The sequence below is a fragment of the Styela clava genome, chromosome 4, assembly GCF_964204865.1.
Source record: "Styela clava chromosome 4, kaStyClav1.hap1.2, whole genome shotgun sequence".
NCBI classification, from domain to species: domain Eukaryota; kingdom Metazoa; phylum Chordata; class Ascidiacea; order Stolidobranchia; family Styelidae; genus Styela; species Styela clava.
Window position 1 is genome coordinate 6,812,113 of NC_135253.1, and position 23,609 is coordinate 6,835,721.

General features: G+C 37.3%; 2 protein-coding genes and 1 long non-coding RNA gene across 6 annotated transcripts; all 3 read left to right on the forward strand.

Annotated features, from left to right (window-relative positions):
- Positions 1-10,354: 10,354 nt before the first annotated feature.
- On the forward strand, positions 10,355-14,400 carry LOC120346600 (uncharacterized). Its single transcript, XM_078111583.1, has 5 exons — positions 10,355-10,540; positions 10,777-11,447; positions 11,543-12,056; positions 12,141-13,341; positions 13,427-14,400. Exons 1-5 carry the CDS (start codon positions 10,355-10,357, stop codon positions 14,398-14,400), a joined length of 3,546 nt encoding a protein of 1,181 aa, XP_077967709.1.
- Positions 14,151-21,081, forward strand: LOC120326298 (proton-coupled folate transporter-like). 4 transcript variants are annotated; one of them, XM_078112291.1, is made up of 10 exons: positions 14,151-15,576; positions 15,751-15,857; positions 16,739-16,900; positions 17,108-17,233; positions 17,858-18,282; positions 18,387-18,559; positions 19,233-19,395; positions 19,708-19,791; positions 20,053-20,209; positions 20,619-21,081. In XM_078112291.1, exons 1-10 carry the CDS (start codon positions 15,472-15,474, stop codon positions 20,773-20,775), a joined length of 1,659 nt encoding a protein of 552 aa, XP_077968417.1. In that variant the 5' UTR covers positions 14,151-15,471; the 3' UTR covers positions 20,776-21,081. The 4 variants fall into 4 exon arrangements, with proteins under 4 accessions (XP_077968417.1, XP_039248493.2, XP_077968418.1 ...); XM_039392559.2 differs by having other exon boundaries at positions 20,402-20,738; XM_078112292.1 differs by lacking the exon at positions 19,708-19,791.
- Positions 21,082-21,143: 62 nt separating this feature from the next.
- Positions 21,144-22,897, forward strand: LOC144422032 (uncharacterized). Its single transcript, XR_013475109.1, has 2 exons — positions 21,144-21,840; positions 22,409-22,897. It is a non-coding gene; the product is annotated as an uncharacterized LOC144422032 (long non-coding RNA).
- The last annotated feature ends 712 nt before the right edge of the window (positions 22,898-23,609 follow it).

Here is a 23,609-nt window from a genome sequence, read left to right on the forward strand (position 1 = left end):
GCCATAAACCTACTAAAATTTCTTGTATAGTGTTCAGTAAATCAAGACAGAAATCATATGTTGCTTCAACAAATGTCGAGACTTGAAAGTATTATCGTGAACGAATACACATAAATACAGATTGCACAATCAAGTACACCTGTAACTTCTAATAGATCCGGTACACATTCATCGCAATCGCGATTCATCCCAACCTGACGTGTCTGAGCGTTCGCAGTAAAATGATTCCTAAGATATGCAACGTCGACATGGAAATAGTGACTTCCACATCTGATGTTTCGTCAGGATTGCTTTGGCTTCAGCTCTTACCATACATACATAAATACATACACACTGTCGGGCATTTTCCTTTGAGATATGTATGCTGTACCTCTGAAATATCAACAAGAGAGCAATGCCCAAATATATGGATACGAAACCAAAACTTCACGCCTAACGCAAAAGTAACCGCCACAAGGTTTGCAATTTTTGATGACTTCATCGCACACAAAAAGCGAATTGCATAGAGCCGTAAATATATACTACTACGATAGAGCTCATAAAAATTGAAATAAATAAAACCTTTGAAATAATTAATGGTCGTTTAGCGAAAAAAATCTTTAATTGCAATTGGTCCGGTAGTTACAGTGAAAGGAGATTTTTTTTCCCAAGCAAAAAAAAGAGAAGGAATACTCACAGCAAGATGATCAACAACAACATAATGTCAAAACCTGTACCTGTACATTTTGTGTCCAACAAGGTAAACAAGGATTAAAATAAAAAATTATACCTAAAGGAAGTGACAAAATGTTCACATTGTTGGAAAAATCCTAGCAATTCTCTAAGAAGGTCATGTACAAGTTTCGTACAATTCCCCCTTGAAAGCCGTAATCGATATTCAGATTCAGATTCAGATAATTTATTTTCGTCGTGCAAGAAACATTATGAACAACACAAGCATAGTAAATCAAGGCAAAAGAAAACAACAGACACATAATGTTTCGACTGCAATTAACGAGGAGCCGCGAAAGACTATCAAGTCATCGTGTCAGCGACACCATTAAAGCTGAATGACGTCAAAAAAACGTCAAATGATTAAGGTTGAGTTATATATGATAGGCAATACAGCTGGTGCTCTGTAGATTTTATCTTCAAAATTGCAAAGAGACGTTATTGTTGTCAAATATGTGGGATGACGGTATTTGCTTTCCAGGTTTTGTAACAACCAATGAGCTGTTTGTCCGGCGTGCAGTGATTCGACAAAATAGGTCATGTGAAATGCAAATGTAGGCAGGGTAGTTACTTTAATTGTAGCTAGAGAATCTACCAATTAAGTTTCAATACTACTACTAGCAACAGGTGATAAACATATTTTAAAGTAGATAAATGTAAATCCTAGATTGGAAGTTATGGAAAGACTATCATCATACTTCAACTGATATAGGCGAACTGTCACAGAAAATGATTATAGTTCTGTGTATTGAATGAATCAGAAGACTCTAGGATTCCGGATTGGTTGTTTATTGAACGGCACCTCCAATATCGAACTTAAAACAGCATAACAGATTAAATCTCTAAAGAACAAAAAATACGACCGCCCGCCAGCACGGCGGCCGGAGAAAAGATAGCGAATGACATCGTTTTTCTCGCACATGTAGTTAGTGGTCGGAGTCCAGATCCAACAGAACAGCATTAAACAATGGTCAACACAACTGTTTATCAACAGAAATATATATGTGTACACACAATCTACCACACACACTTTAGTCCGCGACAGAACCTCTATTCTAGAGGAAATTCTCAATTTCAATTTGGCTAAATATTCACAACAATATCTTGATATTTTGTAGCACTCATGCGCGGACAATTATTTTTGAAAATGAATTCTACAAAAAACAGGTTAAGAATTTCGATTATGGATGCCATTTGATAATACGTTCTAATTCTCGCTTCATCTAGTGCAGTGATTCCCAAAGTGGGCGATATCTCCCCCCGGTGGGCGAAAACGATACAGAGGGGGGCGAAAAAGTCAAAGGGGGCGATTTCGCAAAACCTGTTTTTGTTCGGCGCATCGTGCAATTGATTACTGTACTCTGCGTGCTTTCGTAGGTTTGAATCACGTGCTCGATTATCACACGCGAAAGGATTGCTGGGCTCGTCTTCGCAGTAAGGTTTGTGTAGTTTACGTATCCCAGTGGCTGGCAAAATACGGCCGGAGTAAAATAACCTGGCCTGGGACGCTTCACTGAATGGACCTTTACCCGACCTTTGACCCCGGAAAATTCTTCCTACACTTTACCATTTTAAAATTCCCGGTGATTATTCTAAGAGTGGTTTCGCGAGTTGTTGCCTGTAAAATGTGGTATTTGTTTCAAACTATTATTCTAGTTCATACCATTCAACAATATGTTTTTTAAAAGTACCGGTAAAGAATTTTAGCCTAGTCTATCACAGCTATTTCTATACTAATTTTTGATTACTGTAATCAAACTGGAACTCCTAGGAAGACAAAGTGATTATTGACTTATTTGATTTATATTTAAATTTCCAAAAAAACAAGTAAAACTAACGAATATAATTCAAAAACGCGAAAATGAGGTAATGTTCACGACCACGCCTGAAAATCTGTCTCAGTGAGAAATGTGTCTGAGCGGACGCTAAAGGGGGCATTGTTACGTTTATTTTTGCATCTTGCTGATTGGCCAATGTCACGAAATAAACAAGGAAGTCTATGCCCGGGGAAACATCCAAGTGGCGGTGTTGACGATGAATTAATTTTATTTATATTCTACGCTCAAAGGAGTAGCAACCCCAAATTTTGTCCCGCGAGCGACATAAAATTTGCCGACTTCTGGGCCGTAGCCATAGTTGGTCACGCCTTCTTTCACATCCGAGTGCACGAATCCAAAACAAATGGCTGAATAATTCTATGGACTGGAGACCGTGGTAGGATGAGAAATCGGGGATAAATTTGACCGAAGACCATTATATATCATGTATTTTTGTGCAGGTCATCAGGCTGTAGGGACGAACAAGATGTACGAAAATAATTATTATAAGTTTACTCAAATTAACTTTGTTTTTGGGGAGGTAAAACCCTGGATTCTTTCATTTCCGACCTCTTATATGGTGAAAAAGGGGTTTTCAGCCTTGCTACTATTGCTATCAAAACAACGAATTGCCTTTCCATCAGTAAACGGTGTAATTGGACACGTCAGTGTACATAACGATCGTTTCAATATTATGTTGTTGTTCTTGTTAGTAGTATTCTTCTCTTTCGTCATGATGAAATTGCTTTTCTCTTCAATTGCTTTGAAATTTTCAGTAGTTAAAGATTGATGTTTTTGCCAGAAGGCTATTACTTTTACTTATTTCAGAAATTTCTGTTGACTTCAAGAGATTCGTTTTTTATGTGTCAGAATAAAAAATAGCGACACCTTGTGACGTGTCTATATATTTGAGCACAGCTCTCTTGTTTTAGATATAATAATAAACTCGCTGAAGAACACCAAGCTCATCCATCTCATTAAAAAACACTCTAAACTAGGAGTTGTCTTTTTATTTGGTCTGTAATATATTCGTTTTTGTAGTGCAGGGGGGCAATGAAGTGTGTAAACTTCTGTAGAGGGGCGATGGTACAAAAAAGTTCGGGAACCACTGATCTAGTCACTAGTGTACTGACAGAAGTAACGAAACGGCAAGTGCCTCAGTGCTGAAAATTCTTGGAATTTTCATTACTTACCCGGTGTCTTGCTTTAAAAAATTCCTGAAATATTCTCGGAAATTTTGGAAAATTTGAAATTTTTTAAATAGACACATTTTCCACTTGACATAGTTTCAAACCTGGTCGTAAACTTTGGCTCGTTATCTTGACTGTCATTTGTTACGTGTCATCAGTATAAAAGTAATAAGTAAAAATCAACTCAACTGTCATTGTTTTTTCGGGAGGGATTCAGCATAGTCTCGGAGGTCGAAATAGGTCTTGAAAATCTGGAATAGACTAGTCTGCAACTAGGTGCCATTATCTTTTCATATGACATTAGCTTGAATATTTTATAACTAAATTGTGCCTTCGAAAAAAAAAAAACTCTGACTAGTTTGCACGGGTAGAATTCAATCAATGAAGTCAGTTATTGAGTATTATGGATTTTATCAAAAAACTACAAATAATAGAAATGTGTTTAAGATGATTCATGATTAGGTATTGATGTTGAATCTTTCAGCAATTACAATGTGGCAATTCGGTTACAATGTGGCAATTGAACACTCGTTTTAGGTAATGTAAGCAAAATGATCAGCGTATGCTAGTTTTAAAAATTTTGAGCTTTTTTTACATGCTTTTCATGAGTGCTTCCTGGATAATAGGAAGTATTCTTGGCACAAAGCTTGAATCACCGGTGTCGTGATGAGGATCTTTAGGCGGAGATGGTTTTCTTTGTTACCATCCAAGACGGAGCTTGATATTTGCTGCTTGGATTTGATTGATGGAAATGTTGTCATCATGAGACTTAGATTACTGGTGTTAGTTATCTGTTATGTAGACATGGGCCAAGTATGGCCCGTTAAGTAATTCAATCTGGCCCGCCTGATGCTGCCACAACCAAACTGAAATCGAATTTTGATTTTTTAGCTAAAAATAGTTCAAGGAATTTGTTGAGATTGCGGTTAAATTTAGTCTTGGCACAAGTCTACCTTTGCTTTGTAACACTGTAGATATTGTTCAATGAATGTAACTTTTTACGTCACACTTACATGGAAGGCCAGACTAGGTGGGCAATTTTTTTTGCCCCTGGTTCAAAAACCTAGCCCACCCCTGTATAGCCTATATCTATAACTGTAATAAGGCAAGGCTTGGTTCTCTTCTCCTGGGTTAATCCGACAATGGGAAATTGACTAACGTTGCTGATTTATGTACCGATGAATTAAAGCAGTTTGTGGCGCGGCGATTTAAAATAATTTGCGAAGTTGCCACTGTTTTGGAGCTTTCCGTGAAACCACCATTGCATAACTATTATTATTATTAAAAGGAATTGGCCATTCTAATTACCAGGATTATGTGCGCCAGACTAAAAATAATCTTTTAGATACTCTTTGTCATAGTCCCAGCAAAATATCACAATACTCAAAGTTAGTTACATTGCGATCAAAAATATATCACGGAATTTATGTAAAAAGCATGCTACGCAGTTAAAATTACAGATGTCTTTAAACTAAAGCTAAACCTTCGGGTCGAAGGTTGATGCTTATCGATTACGCTTATGCGATTTATGCTTATCCATTCCAGTGTCATACTTATGGCATACAGTTCGGCAGTGTATGATGTTTGGATCCGTTGTAATGGAAATTACATAGTAGTTTCACTTTGTAAGGCATGAGAAGAACAACCAAATCCTTCATCTGTTTTGGATACATCTGTGAAAACATATGTAGGGCCTGTAATGTTTGAAGCTAGACACGACTTGCTGCGATTCCGCAACTACAGATGATTTATCTCCTGAACCGATTTTAGCAAACATGAGTGAGTTTTCTAGTATTTTATAGGAAAAGCAGGCAGAGACTATGAAGAAGAGTTGACCTCTTGTCTTTATTCTTAAGGCCTACATGTTCATAAACTTCAAAAGTCATACAGATTAACGATCACAAAGTTTAGTTTTAGTTATGGGCAGCAATTTTCGTCGTATAAGTGTGTCGTGAGTTTTTTTCTTGATAGAAAAAGTTTGGGAGCCGCTGGTAACTTTAAGAGATTTCTCATATATATATGCAATCAATATGATGCTAAGTGACGCTTATCAGTTTTTGAACTCTGACAATTCACATATTTTTTTAATCAAGCAATTGGTAAAAAACATGGCCGTTGACTTTGGTTTTGCAATCGTAAAACCCCACAGTTCGTACCATGTACGGTACCTGGCACGTCTTTCAGCCACCAGGTCACAAATTGGACTGTAAGGGACATTAATCTAATATGGGTAAAAACTATGCAGTGGTGGATCCCAATGAACCGGCCTGAGACTGCAGTGCGGCATTTGGAAGCTATATCAGGTGTAGCAAAATATAATTACAATCAAGACCATTTGCTTATAGCTCCCATGGATATATCCAATTTTATTCGTTGGGAAGTGTTGGGTAACAATAAATTATATACTTCCATGGCATTCTCTGCCAGACTAATGAATGATGTAAATATAAGCTCCAATGCCCTGTCATTTCTTTGTTTTTAAAGATGGGAAGTTATCATGGGAAAAAACAAAGTTTTTGTTTGTTTAACCAGATGCTTTATTTTTCAAAAGATATATAAAGTTGCGAGCGTCGAAGAAATTTAAATATTTGTTTTTACGGAGTATCTAAATCTGAGCTCCATTTTTATATCACTTACATCCCACATATGCTGCACTATGAGAAAGACCGCAATTTGTACAATGTGATGTAGCATTACATGAGGCTTGTTCGTGTACTTCACCACAGCGGGTACAGCGGTTATATTCATGGGTCTTGAACCTCGGGTATCCAATCTCAACGGCAGGAGAAACAATATTTGTACTAAAACTTAAAACGACCGTAGAGCAACGTTTGAACCACGAGCTTGGCTTTCAGTACAGTTGCTTTGTTTGTGCAACGCAGAATCCAGAAAGAAAGCTGCCATTGTTTATCAGATACTCGGGAACGTGTTTAACAACGCACTGTGAAAAAAATAGTATTTTTCTGATTTGATGGGAATTAACGTTGAAGCGTTGCGTAAATTATTACATTATATCGAGATAGAAAATTACTTTGTTGTGATGCATTTTACAAGCAAGTCGACCAAAGGTAACAGACGTATTTTTTTTTCTTGAAAAAAACAAACAAACATATTACAAGCGGATTATGTGATCGCAACTGACGGCCCATCGGAGTAGCTTTTATTAACATACATAGATTTATGAAATCCACCTGTTACTTAGATACTGTTGGTTCAAGAACAGTCTCTAAATGATTCTGATTGGTGATATCATGTTGACACGTGTTGCTCCAACACAGGGAGACCTCAATATAGTCTCGTAAACAAAATCACACACTTGTGGATTATGTAATCAAGCACTTACGTACACTAATAACAGAAGTGAGATAATGACCACGAGATCGTACTTATTAATCAGCAAATTCTAAAAAATACGACCTTACCTTACTTGTCTGCAAATAGCGTTTTTCGACTGTAGCGTTGGAAACGGTAAAAAAGAAGCGGATCATGGCCTGCATTAAGTAATAATTAGGGATTCTTTCATGCCTGGCTTTAAAATTGGTTTAAAACGTTTTACTTATATGAAATTTACATTTCAAACCTAATGATTTATAAGGACATGTAAATTGGATCGATATATTCTTAACTGAATGCGCAGTCTGGCTTCATTGTGAGAATATTTTCGAGGCATCTTTGAGACTTGCCTGGGTCACAATTTCTATTTTTTTTTCAAATAGTTCTATTGAGGTTGTTGTGGGAGCTAGCGATTCCCACTTCCCAGCAATCTTTCGTTGTGGGAAGACCATTGTAATGGACGCAGGTCGCATTTTTGGTATTTCTTGTGTTTCTTCTTTATTGTATTCGAGAGAGTGAGATTAGTTATGGTGCAATATATGTGTTTACCTTGCACGCTATTGGCTGCGGCAATCGACCGACGACGACTCTTGCTCTGTAGTTAGTATCTTGTATTACTCTCTGTTGTGCGTGAGCGAGGCGAGCTAGTTATGGTGCAATCTGCTATTATCTACTTTGCCGGTCTTTTCAGGATTTAGACTTAGAGTGTATGTATTATGAGTAGTCTTAGATTACTGTTAGCTTATTATTTAGTAGGAATCATTATGTTAGGATATGCTGGGATTTATCTGTGTGTATTTACCAATTGTTTTTTATTTAGTTATTTAATCCCGGAATCTATCACTATTTGGAATCAAGCTCATGCTTTCAAACTTTAACTCACACCTTTAACTGTTTAATCTACAAATTGGCTATTCTCTACGTGGGAGTGTTATCGCCGTATTGTTCTGTCGTGTATTCGAGTTGGAATATTACAACGAAGTTCTTTCAGTTGGTGTGATCTTGTGAGGTGTTGGGGTTCAAAAGTTCAGTAGTTCAAGACGGTGAGTGGGGACTGAATGTTACGAGCTTGCATTGCAAATTGTAGGAGAACCGGGACGTGGTACTTGATAGTGGTTGGGTATAAACGTAGCGCAGTTTGAGACTCCAATCCGTGCAATTTCAAACAATTTCAAATAATTAGATTGTCTCCTGGACAATTTCAAATAGAAGTGATTGTCTCCTACTGTCGACAATTTCAAATATATAGTTATTCTACAATTTGGAGAGAGATCTTTTGTCACATACCGTGGACAACTTCAAAGACAGAAAAAAGCTAATCAAATTGCAAGATGTCAGATGAGATGGTATTGTTTCTGAACTGAGAATGAGAAAGAAAAGATCTCGTGCGGGATATGAAAGCCACTTTACAAAGCTCCTGAAAACCACTGAGAATCTAATGCTGGATCAACAGAAATACAAAGAGGTTGTGGGTGCAAAAGAAGCTGTGGATGCTGCATTTGAGAACTGTATTGAAGCCTGTGAAAACTTTCGAAATTCTGTCAGTACCGGTCTGGAAATGGACAAGATGGAGTTTGAAGAAGCTACTGTAAAGTGTGATGAAATTGCCAGGAAGAAAGCGGTATGTGATAAATTATATGGTGAATATTTGCAGCGATACAATGCTGCTGCCAGCAGGAATAACTCAGTGTCTAGTAAATCAAGAAAAACAAGTGTTGCTTCTCATCGAAGTAAATCTTCAAATGAATCATCTGTGAGATCATCAGTAGCTGCCAAAGCTCGACTGGATGCTAGGCTAGCTGATCTTCAAGCTAAACGTGAACGCGAACAAGCAAATTTGGATAAAGAGAAATCAAACATAGAAAAAAGAGCCTTAGAAACAGAACTTGACATCAGAAATGTAGAAAAACGTGCACTTGACGCAGAATATCTTGCAGAAGAAGCAAAATTGATTGCTCAGAGTTTTGAACTAGCTGAAGGATCTATCATGAGTTCTAATTTGGATAGCAATCAACAATTGGAGTACGCAAGTTGTGCTTCTGAAGATGTTAGTGGGACAGAGCCACTGACTAAACTCAAATTTGTGAACATTTATGAACCTAAATCTAATGTGCCTTTTATGAAGACTGAGCCCTTATCATTTGCGTTGCAGTCGATTCCTGAAAGAAAAACAGAGAACATTCCTATATCAAAGCCTACTGTGGTTTCCCCTGTAATGAAAGACTTTTCTGATGTTCGTGTGCCATTGATGACTTCAACATTGACCAGTGCTATAAACATGTCTAACCCTGAACTGCTGAGATCGTCCGAGGTTCCTGTTACATCGTTTGTACAATCCGGTAATGAGTAGCATGCCGGTGACGAGTTATGCCCCGGCCACAGGTGGTGTGTCGGTGGCGAGACATTTTCCAGTCACGAGTGGCGTGTCTGGAATGGATGAATCTCAACGTGTGAGCAGTGTTCCTGTCCAGATGTTTACGATTCGAGTGTACCAGTGACATATTTGAGCTGTTCTGCAGTTCCTGTGTATCCGGTGATTCCGACATCAACGGGTGAACATCTGAAAGTTGATCTACCGGAGTTTGATGGTGATCCATAGATATATCCGGAGTTCCTGAGTGAATTTACAGAAGCAGTTGATGTGGAAAATATACCAGCAAATCGTAAGCTTATCATTTATTTAAAATGTACGAAATGCATTGCCAGAGAGGCAATTCGGTAATGTGTAATTACTAAACCATGGGAAAGGGGTTATAAGCGGGCCCTGGATATTCTAAATGAGAGGTTTGGCAGAAAACATATGAATATAGATTCCTTTACGAAAGAATTGATTGAAGGAAAACCACTTCGTGATAATAACTCTGCTGACTTACTCAATTTAGTGACAATAATGGATAGTTGTGAGATTGTTTTTGATCAGTGGGATTGTATGGATATCTCAATAATAGTGTTAATTTGAAAAAGATTATTTCCAGGTTACCTGAAGACTTGCAGTCTGGCTATTCTAAGATTGCATGTGGTATTTATGATGTGGGCAGGGAACTCATGTTTTCCGATTTAAAGGATTATGTAATGAAAATTGCTCGTGATGCTTCTACCATGTATGGGGAGATTGTCTGTTCGAATCGGGAACAAAAAAAGTTGAGAAGTCCTAAACGAGGGACTGTTCCCAAAACTAGGGTGTCCTCTTTTGTGACCGATTCTAATGCTATACCTAGTAGGGGGGTCATTGCCAAGTTTGATTTACCTCATTGTGGGTCGGGTAATCAACATCCTTTGTGAAAATGCCTGAGATTTAAGAAAATGACTCCTAAAGAGAGGTCATTGTGGGTGGGCAAGAATGATTTGTGTTATAATTGTCTTTTGAATGGTCACAGAGCAAATGAGTGTACCCGCAATGTGTTATGTAATGTTGATGGATGTGGCAAAAAGCACAATGTGCTGCTGCATTTTCCACCTCGGCAGAAGCAGGGTGGTTCTACTAATCGAGTAAGTTCTTGTTCAGGTAAAGAGACGAGTTCTCCGGTCAGTGGGGCCGGTGAGAAATATACGTGTGGAGCAACTTCTTGTAGCGTGGAGGCTACGGGAGGGGTTGGGAATGTTAGACTCAAAGTGTTACCAGTCACGGTCAGGGGTAAGGCCATAGGAGATAGGGAGATATCGACTTATGCCCTGTTAGACCTAAGCTAGGTATAAGTGGGGTAAGAACCAATTTTTCTGTGCAGACTGTGACTGGTCATAAAATCCAAGAGGGGTTTGAGATATTGTTGACTGCAACGGGTGCAGGCAACTCTCTAGTGCTAGATGAAGTTCTAACTGTTGAGCGATTGCCCAACTTGAAATCGAGTATTCCCAGTGTACGTGATACTGAAGTGAATTCACATTTTTCCCATGTTGATATTTCTGATTCTACTCATATGGAGGTTAAGCTTCTTATAGGCTCAAATATCCCGGATGCCCATGCTGTGTTTGAGGTTAAACTTGGGAAAAGGGGACAGCCCAGAGCGGTGAAAACTATGTTGGGGTGGACACTGTTTGGCCCTGAGAGTGATTCTAATTGTGATAATAATTTTGAGAATTTTATTCATTGTGATGATAATATTTTACATCGTCAATTGTCTCAAATTTATGAGCATGATTTTAATGATAATGCATGTGAATCTGCATCCTCACTGTCCGTTGAAGACAAGCGGGCATTGTCTATCACGGAAAAGACTATTCGAAAAGTTAATGGACATTATGAGGTGGGACTCCCATGGAAAAATAAAGAGCTGAAACTTCCTTATAATCTTGCCATGGTGGAGAAACAATTAATGTACCAAAAGAGAAAATTCATTCGAGACCCAGAATTGTTTGAGCGTTATAAGAGCGTGATAAATGATTATCTGGATAATGGGTATGCGAGAAAAATACCTAATGATGAATTGGTGACTAGTGACAAAACTTTTTATTCGGGGCATCATAGTACAAAACAATCAAAATTCCGTGTAGTTTTCAATGGGCCGGAACTTTTCGTGGGGTTTCACTAAACGATAATTTATTACAAGGACCAGATTATGCGGACAATTTGGCTGGAGTTTTGTTGAGGTTCCGGCAAGAAAAAATTGGTGTGATGGCGGATATCAAGGCTATGTTCCATCAGGTGAGAGTGAGGCCAGAAGATTGTGACTCGCTTCGTTTTTTGTGGTGGCTAAATGGTGATTTGTCATCTCCAGCAAGTGACTATTCCATGTTGGTACACATATTTGGACACCGTTCAAGCCCATCAGTTGCAGGTTTTGCTTTGAGGAGATGTGCTTCAGATAATGAGCCAGGTGTGGAACAATCTGTAGTTGATACTGTGCTGAAGAATTTCTATGTTGACGATTTGTTGAAATCCTTGGCAAAGAGTGGTGATGCTATCAATTTGGTGAAGCAATTGTCTGGGTTCCATCTAACGAAATTTATCAGCAATTGTCGTGAGGTGCTTGAGCGAATTCCAGAAAGTGAACGAGCGAAGACCTTGGTGAATTTGGATCTTGGCAATCTACCAGTGGAACGAGCTCTGGGGTTATATTAGGATACTAATTTGGATAAATTTGTGACTAAGGTTAATGTGAAAGACAAACCTACTACAAGACGGGGTATGCTTTCTACCATAAACCAGATATTTGTTCCGATTGGATTTTTGCAGCCATTCATTTTGCCTATGAAGAAAAATCTACAGAAGTTATGTCAGAAAGATTTGGGGTGGGACGATGAAATTTCTGATGCTGAAAAGGCTTGTTGGGTAAACTGGTTGCAAGACTTACCTCGCCTGGAAAGTGTTTCCATTCCTCGTTGTTTAATATCTTCGAATACGAATGACCCTGGTGAGATTCAAATGCATATTTTTTGTGATGCAAGTGAAATTGGATATGGATGTGCATGCTATTTGCAAATGTTGAATAAGTTCGATGGATCGGTGCATTGTAGTTTTGTTATGGGAAAGTCAAGAGTGACACCTTCAAAACTAGTGACCATACCAAGGCTAGAGTTGACTGCGGCAGTGGTTGCAGTGAAGTTTGGTCAGTTTGTGAAGACTCAGCTAGAGTATAAAATTGATAGAGTAATTTATTGGACCGATTCAATGTCAGTGTTGCAGTATATAACTAACACCACAAGACGTTTTTATACCTTTGTGGCGAATCGTCTTGCTGTTATTCATGAGGGATCAGAGCCTTCGCAGTGGAGACATATTGACACGAAATGTAATCCGGCTGATATTGCATCTCGAGGTTTAAAACCGTATCAACTGGACAAGGCAAAGATTTGGTTTGAAGGTCCTGCTTTTTTGACGAAGGAAGAGTGCATGTGGCCAAAATCAAAACCTATGCGTGGCATATCAAAAAGTGACCCTGAATTGAAACAGGATTTGACTGTATATTGTGTTAAAGATAACTTGAAGGAAAATCCAATCAAGCGTTTGCTTTCGAGATATTCTAAATTGGAGAAACTTCAGAGATCGACAGCTTGGCTGTTGAGATATCGATCTTATCTCAAATGGAAGGTGGCTAAATCTCGAGGTGATGGAGATATTAGTCAGCTGCAACGAGGACATCTTGAGATTCGTGAATTGAATTGTGCTATTGATTGCATAGTAGGATTTGTGCAAATGGAGCAGTTTGGAAAACAAATTGATGCATTGCATAATCATTCGTCTTTGGAAGAAAGGATCATCAGAACGCCGAAGAAGTCATTATCGAGAAATGAGCAGATGAGATCAATACAGAAACTGAATCTTATTGTTGTGGATGGGATTTTGAGAGATGGTTGGTCGTCTTGATCGTTCACATCTGCCATTGGAAAGTAGATATCCAGTAATTTTGCCGAGTGATAGTCATGTTACAAATTTAGTGATTGATTTGTATCATGAAAGAGAAGGTCACAGTGGTACTTTGCATGTTTTATCTGCAATTCGTGAGAAATTTTGGATCATCAAGGGACATGCAACTGTGCGTCGGAGATTGAGCAAATGTTTTACTTGTCGCAGATGGAACTCTAAGGTGGGGGAGCAAGTGATGGCACCGTTACCAAAAGTTCGAGTGACACCTAGTGAACATGCTTTTATGGAAACTGCCTGTGATTATTTCGGACCAATACTGGTGAAGAGAGGCAGGAGTGAGGAGAAAAGATATGGGTGTATGTTCAGTTGTATGGCTACTCGAGCAGTTCATATCGAGATTGCTTATTCACTGGATACTTCATCGTTCATTAATGTATTTCAGAGATTTATAAACCGGCTTGGGCGACCAAGAAAGATGTACAGTGAAAATGGAACGAACTTCATCGGTGCTGAGAGAGAACTTCGTGAAGGGATTCAAAATTGGAATCAAAATCAAATTTGTAAAGTTATGCAGCAGCAAAATATTGAATGGTGGTTTTCTGTGCCTTTAGCTTCTCATACAAATGGAGCTTGGGAGAGAATGATAAGATCTTTTCGGAAATTGATGAGAGCAATTGCTGGGGAGAGGTTGTTGGATGATGATGCTCTACATACATTCACAACACAGTGTGAAAGCATTTTAAATGGGAGACCAATTTGTCCGCTTGGAGATTGCCCGGATGATCGGATGAAGAGGTGGTTGAAAGAATATCTGCCAACATTGCAGTTAAGGCAGAAATGGCACAAACCTGTGAGAAACTTTGCTGTTGGAGATATTGTTCTTATTGTGGATGAGAAAACGAAGAGGGGATTCTGGCCAAAGGGGTTAATCGTGGAAGTGTTTCCTGATTCAGATGGGCATGTCCGTAGTGTACGTGTGAGGACTGCGGATTCTAGTTACATGCGAGACATTCGTAAATTGTGTCTTTTGGAAGGAGTATTGTAATTTTTGTGTATTGCTTTTCATGTTTTCATTTCGTCAAAATGAGACATGCGTCCTTATAGTGGTCGGTAATAACCGTGGGATGTAGACGGTTCTTAGGGGCCGGTGTAATGGACGCAGGTCGCATTTTTGGTATTTCTTGTGTTTCTTCTTTATTGTATTCGAAAGAGTGAGATTAGATATGGTGCAATATATATATATGTGTTTACCTTGCACGCCATCGGCTGCGGCATTCGACCGACGACGACTCTTGCTCTGTAGTTAGTATCTTGTATTACTCTCTGTTGTGCGTGAGCGAGGCGAGCTAGTTATGGGGCAATCTGCTATTATGTACTTTGTCGGTCTTTTTAGGATTTAGAGTGTATTTATTATGAGTCGTTTTAGATTACTGTTAGGATATGCTGGGATTTATCTGTGAGTATTTACCAATTCTTTTTTATTTAGCTATTCAATCCCGGAATCTATCAATATTTGAAATCAAGCTCATGCTTTCAAACTTTAACTCACACCTTTAACTGTTTAATCTACAAATTGGCTATTCTCTACGTGGGAGTGTTATCGCCGTATTGTTCTGTCGTGTATTCGAGTTGGAATATACAACAAAGTTCTTTCAGTTGGTGTGATCTTGTGAGGTGTTGAGGTTCAAAAGTTCAGTGGTTCAAGACTGTGAGTGGGGACTGAATGTTACGAGATTGCATTGCAAATTGTAGGAGAACCGGGACGTGGTACTTGAAAGTGGTTGGGTATAAACGTAGCGCAGTTTGAGACTCCAATCCGTGCGTTACAACCATTGATCTCATTCACAAGATACCTTTTCATAAATACTGATAAAATAGCTAGCCACATAAAATATTAGGCCGATTAGCTAATACAAAATGATGAAGGTACAGCGAATAAAAATGACAGTCATTAAATGCATCATAATTAAATTACTAATGAGTTGTGTCTATATACCATTATGTTACAACCATATGTTTCCTTTCGAAATATGCCACATAGGATTTATGAAACTCAATGGATTGCATGATCGTTTCCCCCACATTAGTATTTTAAAGCTATAGGTGAGCACATGCAATGGTGATGTCATGCAATTTTCCATACCCTGTAGAAGCAATTGTGTTTTTTAGCTGTGCTTGCGGTTATAGTTTTCAAACAATACAAAGTGAATATATATATATGGTAAGTGCGTCAAATAATTTCTGTACCTGTAAAAATTGTAATATAGCTAGGTGTGTTACTTGTATAAGATATTGAAACAATAATGTTGCGATCTACTTCCCGAGCAAATGCTCCCGAATAAATTAAAATCACTTCAACATTAATTTAAGATAATTTCTGAATATTTGCTTCCAGATTATATCAGAATTTCACAACTACACTTTGAATAATTCTGTCAATTACTGTTCAAAACATAGTGGTGAATCTATAAAGAGCCAAATGGTAATCAAAGACGCGTCGAGGTGAAGTATGGTGCTACTTTTGTTTCTTCATGGATCAAAATAATTTATTCTTTATCATAGTCATAAAACCCACAACAATTTTTTAAATAAATAAAAGTAATAGGATCCATAGGCTCATTTTTTGTCCAATAATTGCGTTACTCATATTATTCATATGTGATTAGATTATCAACGTATATCTAACGTATATATAAACAGAAAAATTTGATATTAAGTTAAATTGTATAAAATGAAGTTGATTAAGTTTTCACTCAGAGTTGACAATTGATTTAGTAAGGACTAAGCTCAAAACAAAAAAAATCAAATCAATCCATCGTATCTTCTGTTTATATTATTTTTAATAGGGCTGGGCATTTCGAAATGAATAGTGGACATATTCGATTCGGCCCAGACAAATATTTCGAATCGCCGCCATTTTGTGTTTTTGTCATCATTTCTGTCAAAATTTGAAGTGAATCGTTCAATTTTGTTGTGAAACCATCTCCAGGCGTTTCTCTATACAGGGATTCCAAAACATGCCTAGAATCACATCTTTAGTATTTAAAATGCCATATTTACATATGTCTCCTATTTTTAGTGAGTTATTTAATGAAACATGTTTTTTATTGTGTGTGACAACTCAGCGAACTAATTGATTCGTGAATTCTATATTTTTAGTAATTCATGTTTCTGGAGGGTTTTAACAATAAAAAAGTCTTAGGCAATTAGGCCGTTCTATTATTTTGAATATCTTCCAAGTATCCGGGATTCAATTTGATTGTAAAATCATCAGGTATTCGAAAATGTTCAGCCCAAATTATAATTAATTAACAACTGTCATGCTTAACCAATAGTTTTTTTGTGCCAAAATGGAGATATTAATTTTATTTTCACATATTCAGATGGACAATGTTATCTAGTTTGGCCTTTTTCATGCCTTGTGCCATCTTCTCTCTGATCGTCACAGCATGGAGCGACAAAATTGGTCGGAAACGGGCTATTTCATTTCCAATATTCGGAACAGCAATTGCATCGGCGGTACAAACAGTAGTAATATTTCACAGGTAGCAGCAGCTAAAGTGAAAATATAACGTGATGCTAATTAGCAGCACCCGGTATCTCACTGGCTTATGTTTAACGAGGAAATACTCGAATTGAAAATATGATTACATTTTTGTTTATTAACGCATTTCAGTTAGTCATTGATCAGTATTGCAGTATAAGCAGTGTACCAACGCTTGATAACATTAATACAAATTTATTTTTTATAGACTGCCTTTATATTGTATGATTATTGTCAGTTTTATATACGGAGCTTCCGGTTCATATGTAGCAATTTTAAATATTGGTACCGCGTATCTGAGCGACATAACGAGTCGAAGAGATCGAAACAAGCGGTGAGATTATTGCATTGATTTATTTCGTTCTAGCCGAAGTGTATTTACACTTCTGGTTTATTGCAGAATTTTATAACCTTCCTTTTTCGCCCCGGGCTAGTCACACATTATTATGAATTTTAATTTGAGTTGAATATGTCGACTAATCAAAACCAGATGAACTAGAATTTTTTTATAGGATCTGGTTTAATTAAAAACACCTCAAAGGATTACAAGTGAAAGATGTTTATGCCTCGGGTTCATTGAACAGTTGTTATTATATTGGCTCTTAAACTTGATGGGACTAATACAAAACATGCTGTGCATAGCTTACAATTACAATGGCGAATATCTCAAGATGTTTGCCCATACACAAATTGCATATAATAGCTGGACCCAATGGCGAAAATACAGTAATTTTGTCCACTTTTCCGAGGTCGCAACTCTCGCAAGTATATTCATCGTAGCTAATTTGGGTATAAACCATTTCTGCTAACGTTGTAATCTAGTAATTATATAATTTTCTAGTTATAAAGGTGGAAATGTTGTCACATATAGACATAGTCCAGACTGCATTAGTTTCGCTCTCAACAATATTACTTGGAAATGTTAGATAACCTTACCATTTTTCACCATGCTTTTTAGCTTCACAATTTTAGAAGTTTGTGCAAATTTTGGCAGTGGAATGGTCCTTATAGCTTCCGGATATTGGATCGATTCTCAAAGCTTTATTCCGAGTTCGATTTTTATCACAGTTTGCGGAATCATACCAATTATATTTATTCCCATGATGACATCAAATGAGCACGAAACAAATGAATCACCGGATTCTGCAATTTGCAAAACTGATTCATTACTTCCAAATGGCAAATGCAATGAGTCAAATTATGCATATTCAATCATTCAATCTCAACTGAGCCAAATAAGTGCAGATCAATCGGACGATTTGTGTATATTACGGCGACACAGAGAAATGACAGTCAATTCGCCAAAATTGACATTGTGGTTGCAAATCAAAGTCGTTTGGAGCATATATACAGAAGAAAAGATTATTTGTGACTGTGTAAGAGGTAATTGTAACATTACATTCCACTCATTACAAATGACTAAGTTACAAAATCATTGACGAGACTTAAAACTTATTAATGTTTGGATTGTAATATACATTGTTTAGACGAAACGGTGACCAGAAGATGTATTTACAAAAGAAGATTATGGCGCCTCTGGTTCTTTGTTATTACCTATGCTTGGTACGCATTTGGAGTTACCGGCGGTGATTCGTTTGAGACGTTGTTTCTTATTTCATATCCAATGTGCTTCACACCCGGTTTGGTTGGTCTTCAAAATGTATGTTTTTCAATTTTCCTCAATATATACTAATCACAAGTCACAATTTTTTTTTCATGAGAATAGTATGCGTACCGATATAGAGGTAATAAATTGGATCAACTGAAAAATCTCCCCCCCAGAGTACCACATGAAGAATCTCCACCCCAAGTTAGACCAACTGTAGAATTTCCACCCCAACTAAGACCATCTAACCTTAACCCTACCAAATAATTAGTCCAGGTCAAATAAAGGATCAACTGGTATTAATCAGTTGGTAAAAGGGATCAACTGAAGAATCTCCACCCCAAATGAAGACCCCCCCCCCAGATGAGTCCAACTGAATAATCTCCTCCCCTGGCGGGTCCGGGGGGATTCTCCAGTTGATCCAATTAATTTTTTCCGCCTACTTTCTAGCCTAACCCTAACTTGGTGGTACACATACTACGGGAGTACCGAATACCGAATGTCTCACACCTAGTACAGACACGGGGTACATTTTTTAATTTTAATATTGAACTGAACCTCAGATTATTTCCAGTATGCCTTGAATTTTACGGAATGGAAGTTTTTGTCCAATTCATTCTGGGATCATTGCATCAAAATCAATTGTGTAGTCCCTTTCGAAATCTAGATTGTTAAAGTATTTCTACTACTGGAGTTAAACCTAATACCACCTTACTTACTTGGACAGGGTATTGCTAGCAGCATTGTGATATTTGGTCCAGTCATCATGAAATTTTGTGAGTCTGTACTGGGATTGAAGAATCAGAGCCTTCTTTCACTCACAATTTGTACCCGTGTTTCAAGCACCCTGTTGATGGGATTAGCTGAATCTCCTCTACTAATTTTTTTGGGTAAAATTTCTATACTACTAAATTTTTCAATATCGACCGGAATATCGAAACCGAAATAAAACGGTAGTCGTTTTCAATCTAACGTGTTCGGCAATTTATATATATATATATATGCTTTATGCAACTTGAGAAAAGTAATTTTTTATCATTCTATCGAAGACAGTTCGTGGCCCTGAGGTTAACGACAATACATACAGCAATTTCATTAATCATGCAGTAGAATTGTATAGTAAATGATTTATGTTTGAACATTATTTTAATCTGACTGTGCCAAAATTTTTTCATTTTTCTGACATACAAGTAATATTTTAGCAACAAGTCTCGGAGTTCTTTATGATTTCACTTATCCTATGATACGATCACAAATATCGTTGCTTGTATCTTCCTCAGAACAAGGTAAAGCTTTAGTTGAATTTTCTAATACCAGTTTATAAAATTGTTTAAACTGGCATTGCCATTAAGGACAGTTATAAAATCTCACTTTTTTGCGTTGTTTGGAACAGACAGTTATCGGTTTTGCCAAATGCAAAACATGACTAAGCAAAATGTATATTTATCTTAGGTATAATACATACATATTTTAATTCCAAAATCTTCCGTAATAAAATGTATTTTTTGTTTTCAACTTTGAAAATGCAAATTCTTGATATATTTTAGGGTCGGCTCTTGCACTATTGTCGGGAATTGAAGGTGCATTCAATATATTTTCATCGATTTTATTTTTATACATATATCCTCAAACACTTTATATTTCACACGGATTCTTATGGATTGTAGAAAGCGTTATATTGTGCATTCCATTGAGTTTAATGATGTGAGTATATGTACTATGCCTAGATTAAGAATAGGAATGTGCGCAAGCGCTTTTTTTAGAAATCACGTAATGGAAAACGTCGAGCTGAACCTGTAGCCTACAGATGGGTCCATAAAGACAAATTGTTGAGTTTTGCACAACATACCGTTGTTCACTCACGGACGCATTCTTTTCTATTTATATTATGAGCAGTGCAAAGGAAAAGTCAATCGTCGATAGAAGAACGGGATGAAAAGTATAATGTACAATATTCAGTCATAGAACAAACCAAAATTTTATTTATATATAAAATTTATTGTAAATTTACAATTTTTTTCTGCAAACTTGAAGCCTAATTTGTCATTTCAACTTGCTAAAATAGCTTAGCCAGTGTGTCTTTACATACATATATATATAAAACTCTTTTTAGAATCGTTTGGGCTGTAGATAATATAGAAATTGCGCACAAAAATATTATGACAATCTCACAAGAGAAGCGGAGGGATATTAGGAATGGAATGAAGCTACTAGTTGTTACATCACTCATTGCATGTTGCTACATAATCACAAGAAGACTGTATTGTTAAACTTTGCTCATTTTTATTCCAACATATTAGGCCTAACATTTATTCCGTTATTTTTTATTCATACAATTCCATGTCTCGTAATATAAAAGTATGTGACACATGCACCGTCATAGTGTAATATCTACTAAATACATTTCTGCCTTCGCGCAACTCTCAGAAAATGCTTTTTGACATCATGCATGCAGTGCCAGAACGAAAGATTGCTATATACTGGCTATCAAGTCGAACAATGCGATAGCTTTACATATTTTCGTTTTATTATGTAAATAAGATAACAATGCTAAAATATATTTATATGTAATCTAAATAGTGCAGTCAGTAAGCCCAAACAAGTTCACACGTCGCAGCGAAGCAGAAGTAAGTAAGTAAGTGTAAGTAAGTGTTTATTTCGATTATCCGTTACAACAAAACAAATAGGCAATACAGGGCAAAACAGACAAATGTACGGAAAACCAGGAAAGTGGGCAAAATCTAAAAAAGATTTAAGACGTGCTGGTGCACGTGCCCATTTACCCCACACATGACAACACTCCCCCGCGCATGCCCTTATAAAAGCAATATGGCGACGCTCAGCGGCGATAATGAATACCCTGAATACATAAATGAATTAATGTTTGTCATTGTATATTATTTATTTTACACATAATGATATTACACAAAATAAATACTACTAAAACCTTGGTAATAGCTATGATGTACGGTCTGACCATATTTACGGTCTGACGGTAGGTACGGACCGTATAGAGGACTTGCACGGGTCACGTGACTTTGTTACTGGACGGCAATAAAACAAAAACGTCCATTTGGCTCCTGTCAGTTGCAAGTCGGATTATACGTTTCCGTTTTGTTTGGCTGTTGAAAATGGTTATTTCGTATTGTTCCGTTGGCTCTACGTATATTATAGACAACGAAATGGATCTTCAGTTATATTCCACTGATTTCAAAATATCCGGAACGTCGCGCAATGTGGATATCATCTATTGCCTATTGGCAGAACTGCTTGGTGTCAAGTCCAGAAGCCATCTCACTTGTGTTTCACTGTTTGCGGACAGCACTTCGTTGATGGTGAGTGATAATGTGGTGATAGTGTGCCGTTTTCATTTTTTTAAAATATTCACAAGCTATAAGGTATTGTTTCCCTAATTAGCAGGTAATCTATTACTAAGTGTGAAAGGTTGAATAGATGACTAAAGTTTAACACCAGTGGTCATGCAAAAAATAACCAGAATTCAATTGAATTCGCCATCTAGGAATACGCTCGCCACCGCCTCTCTGATCACCCTGGTAGTTTCACAGGTTTCAATCCCATGCGGGGATAGTTATGTGCAAGAGGATTGCAGCTCTACTCCCACCGAGGGTGGTTCACATGACCGCTGATTGGTTACGACCATTCCCCACCATCCAAGTTCATGCTTCTGAAAACAAATAACTGGCTCCCCCCCAGATAAATCCTATCCTTATGGTGCTTGTACAACTGATCCATAGTGTCTTTTATTGTCATTGGTAAAAAAGATATACTACCCGGAATCAAATTCATTTACGGCTAGTGGCTGTGGTGGGATATGGACATAAATTTCAGACTCCTTGATCGTTAGATTTTATGAAAACTCTATCTGTATCCATTATCTTACAGATATGGGTGCGACCATGGAATAGATGGATGGCAAAGTATAAGTTGCAACAACACCACAGTGACACAAGACCTCAGCTTGCGTGACTTGATAATACATCCTCAGTATCCATTTATTGATGCTTATCGTAATGACAAAGTAACTTGTGATTACTGTGGAATGGTGGAGACAAAAAGTTCATTGTGCTTTAACGAAAGCAACTTCAAGACGACCCTATCAAGAAAAGAAAAAAAATTGTTTCGGTGGGTCTGGTAGTGAAGGTTTTAGTCTAACGTTGGACACCGATACTACAACCAGATACAGTTGCCAATGAAACTTAGCGAGGCGTAATATTGCGACTTTGTGATCTGAAAGAAAATTCTGATGGGTAGCCGCAACCTTTTGTTTAAACAATATTATGAGATATGACTTAAGAGTCTAATCTTTTATTTGAGAGGGGTGTAACCCAAGCTAATTTGCAAATGGTATTCATGGTACCAAATGTATCACACATTTTACAGTAATTATAAATTATATTTGAAAAATAAAGCACATCAAAAATGTATTTTTTAAAAACAATTGGTTTTATCTGCAGATACTAGGTTGATATTGAGATTGACCATTTCAATGCTAAATTTTATTTAGTCAAAACGCACACTTGATTCGCAAAAATTTGTGAATACGCACAGTACACCAATTTGTCTAATGTTTTGATTCCATAGGCAGGAGGTTGTGGATCGGTGCTGCTCAGGATGGGATATTTTGCCTCTAAATGCATATTACGTGTTTCACATGAATCCATCGTGCTCAGATTCGACTGTTTTCAAGGTCTGAAGGCTCCAACAGCCTTTTTTTATGGGTACACAAGAGAATTTTTAGTGTGGCATGCATGGGTTAGTTGGAGTCACTAACCTCAAGATATATATAAGCAAGGATAAGATAACCTGGAAGTAACATTCCATAATTCAGAGTAAATAATGTATCTGCCTCCACAGCCCTTTCAAATGGAAGATATGATGCCTCGGGGGTAATTTCTATCAAATATTTTACAGTATTATGGTTCTAGTGAAAAGGAGTGTAGGCGGCTTTTTTAAAGTGTGGTAGGTCTAGTCGAAAGACACATTAAATGTTTATGCTAACAACTGCAAATTAATATTGCAACGCATACAAGTTAACAGAATTTGTTGAAATGGTCCTGCCTTTTGCCTTTCTTCAAAATCCCCC

Coding starts and splice junctions, on each gene's coding strand:
- LOC120326298 (XM_078112291.1), top strand. CDS start 15,472: ATGGTGATGTCATGCAATTTTCCATACCCTGTAGAAGCAATTGTGTTT. Junction 17,234..17,857: donor CGAAGAGATCGAAACAAGCG/GTGAGATTATTG, acceptor CATGCTTTTTAG/CTTCACAATTTTAGAAGTTT. Junction 18,560..19,232: donor GTTTGGTTGGTCTTCAAAAT/GTATGTTTTTCA, acceptor TTACTTGGACAG/GGTATTGCTAGCAGCATTGT.
- LOC120346600 (XM_078111583.1), top strand. CDS start 10,355: ATGACTCCTAAAGAGAGGTCATTGTGGGTGGGCAAGAATGATTTGTGT. Junction 10,541..10,776: donor AGGGTGGTTCTACTAATCGA/GTAAGTTCTTGT, acceptor TTTTCTGTGCAG/ACTGTGACTGGTCATAAAAT. Junction 11,448..11,542: donor AATGATTATCTGGATAATGG/GTATGCGAGAAA, acceptor AATTCCGTGTAG/TTTTCAATGGGCCGGAACTT.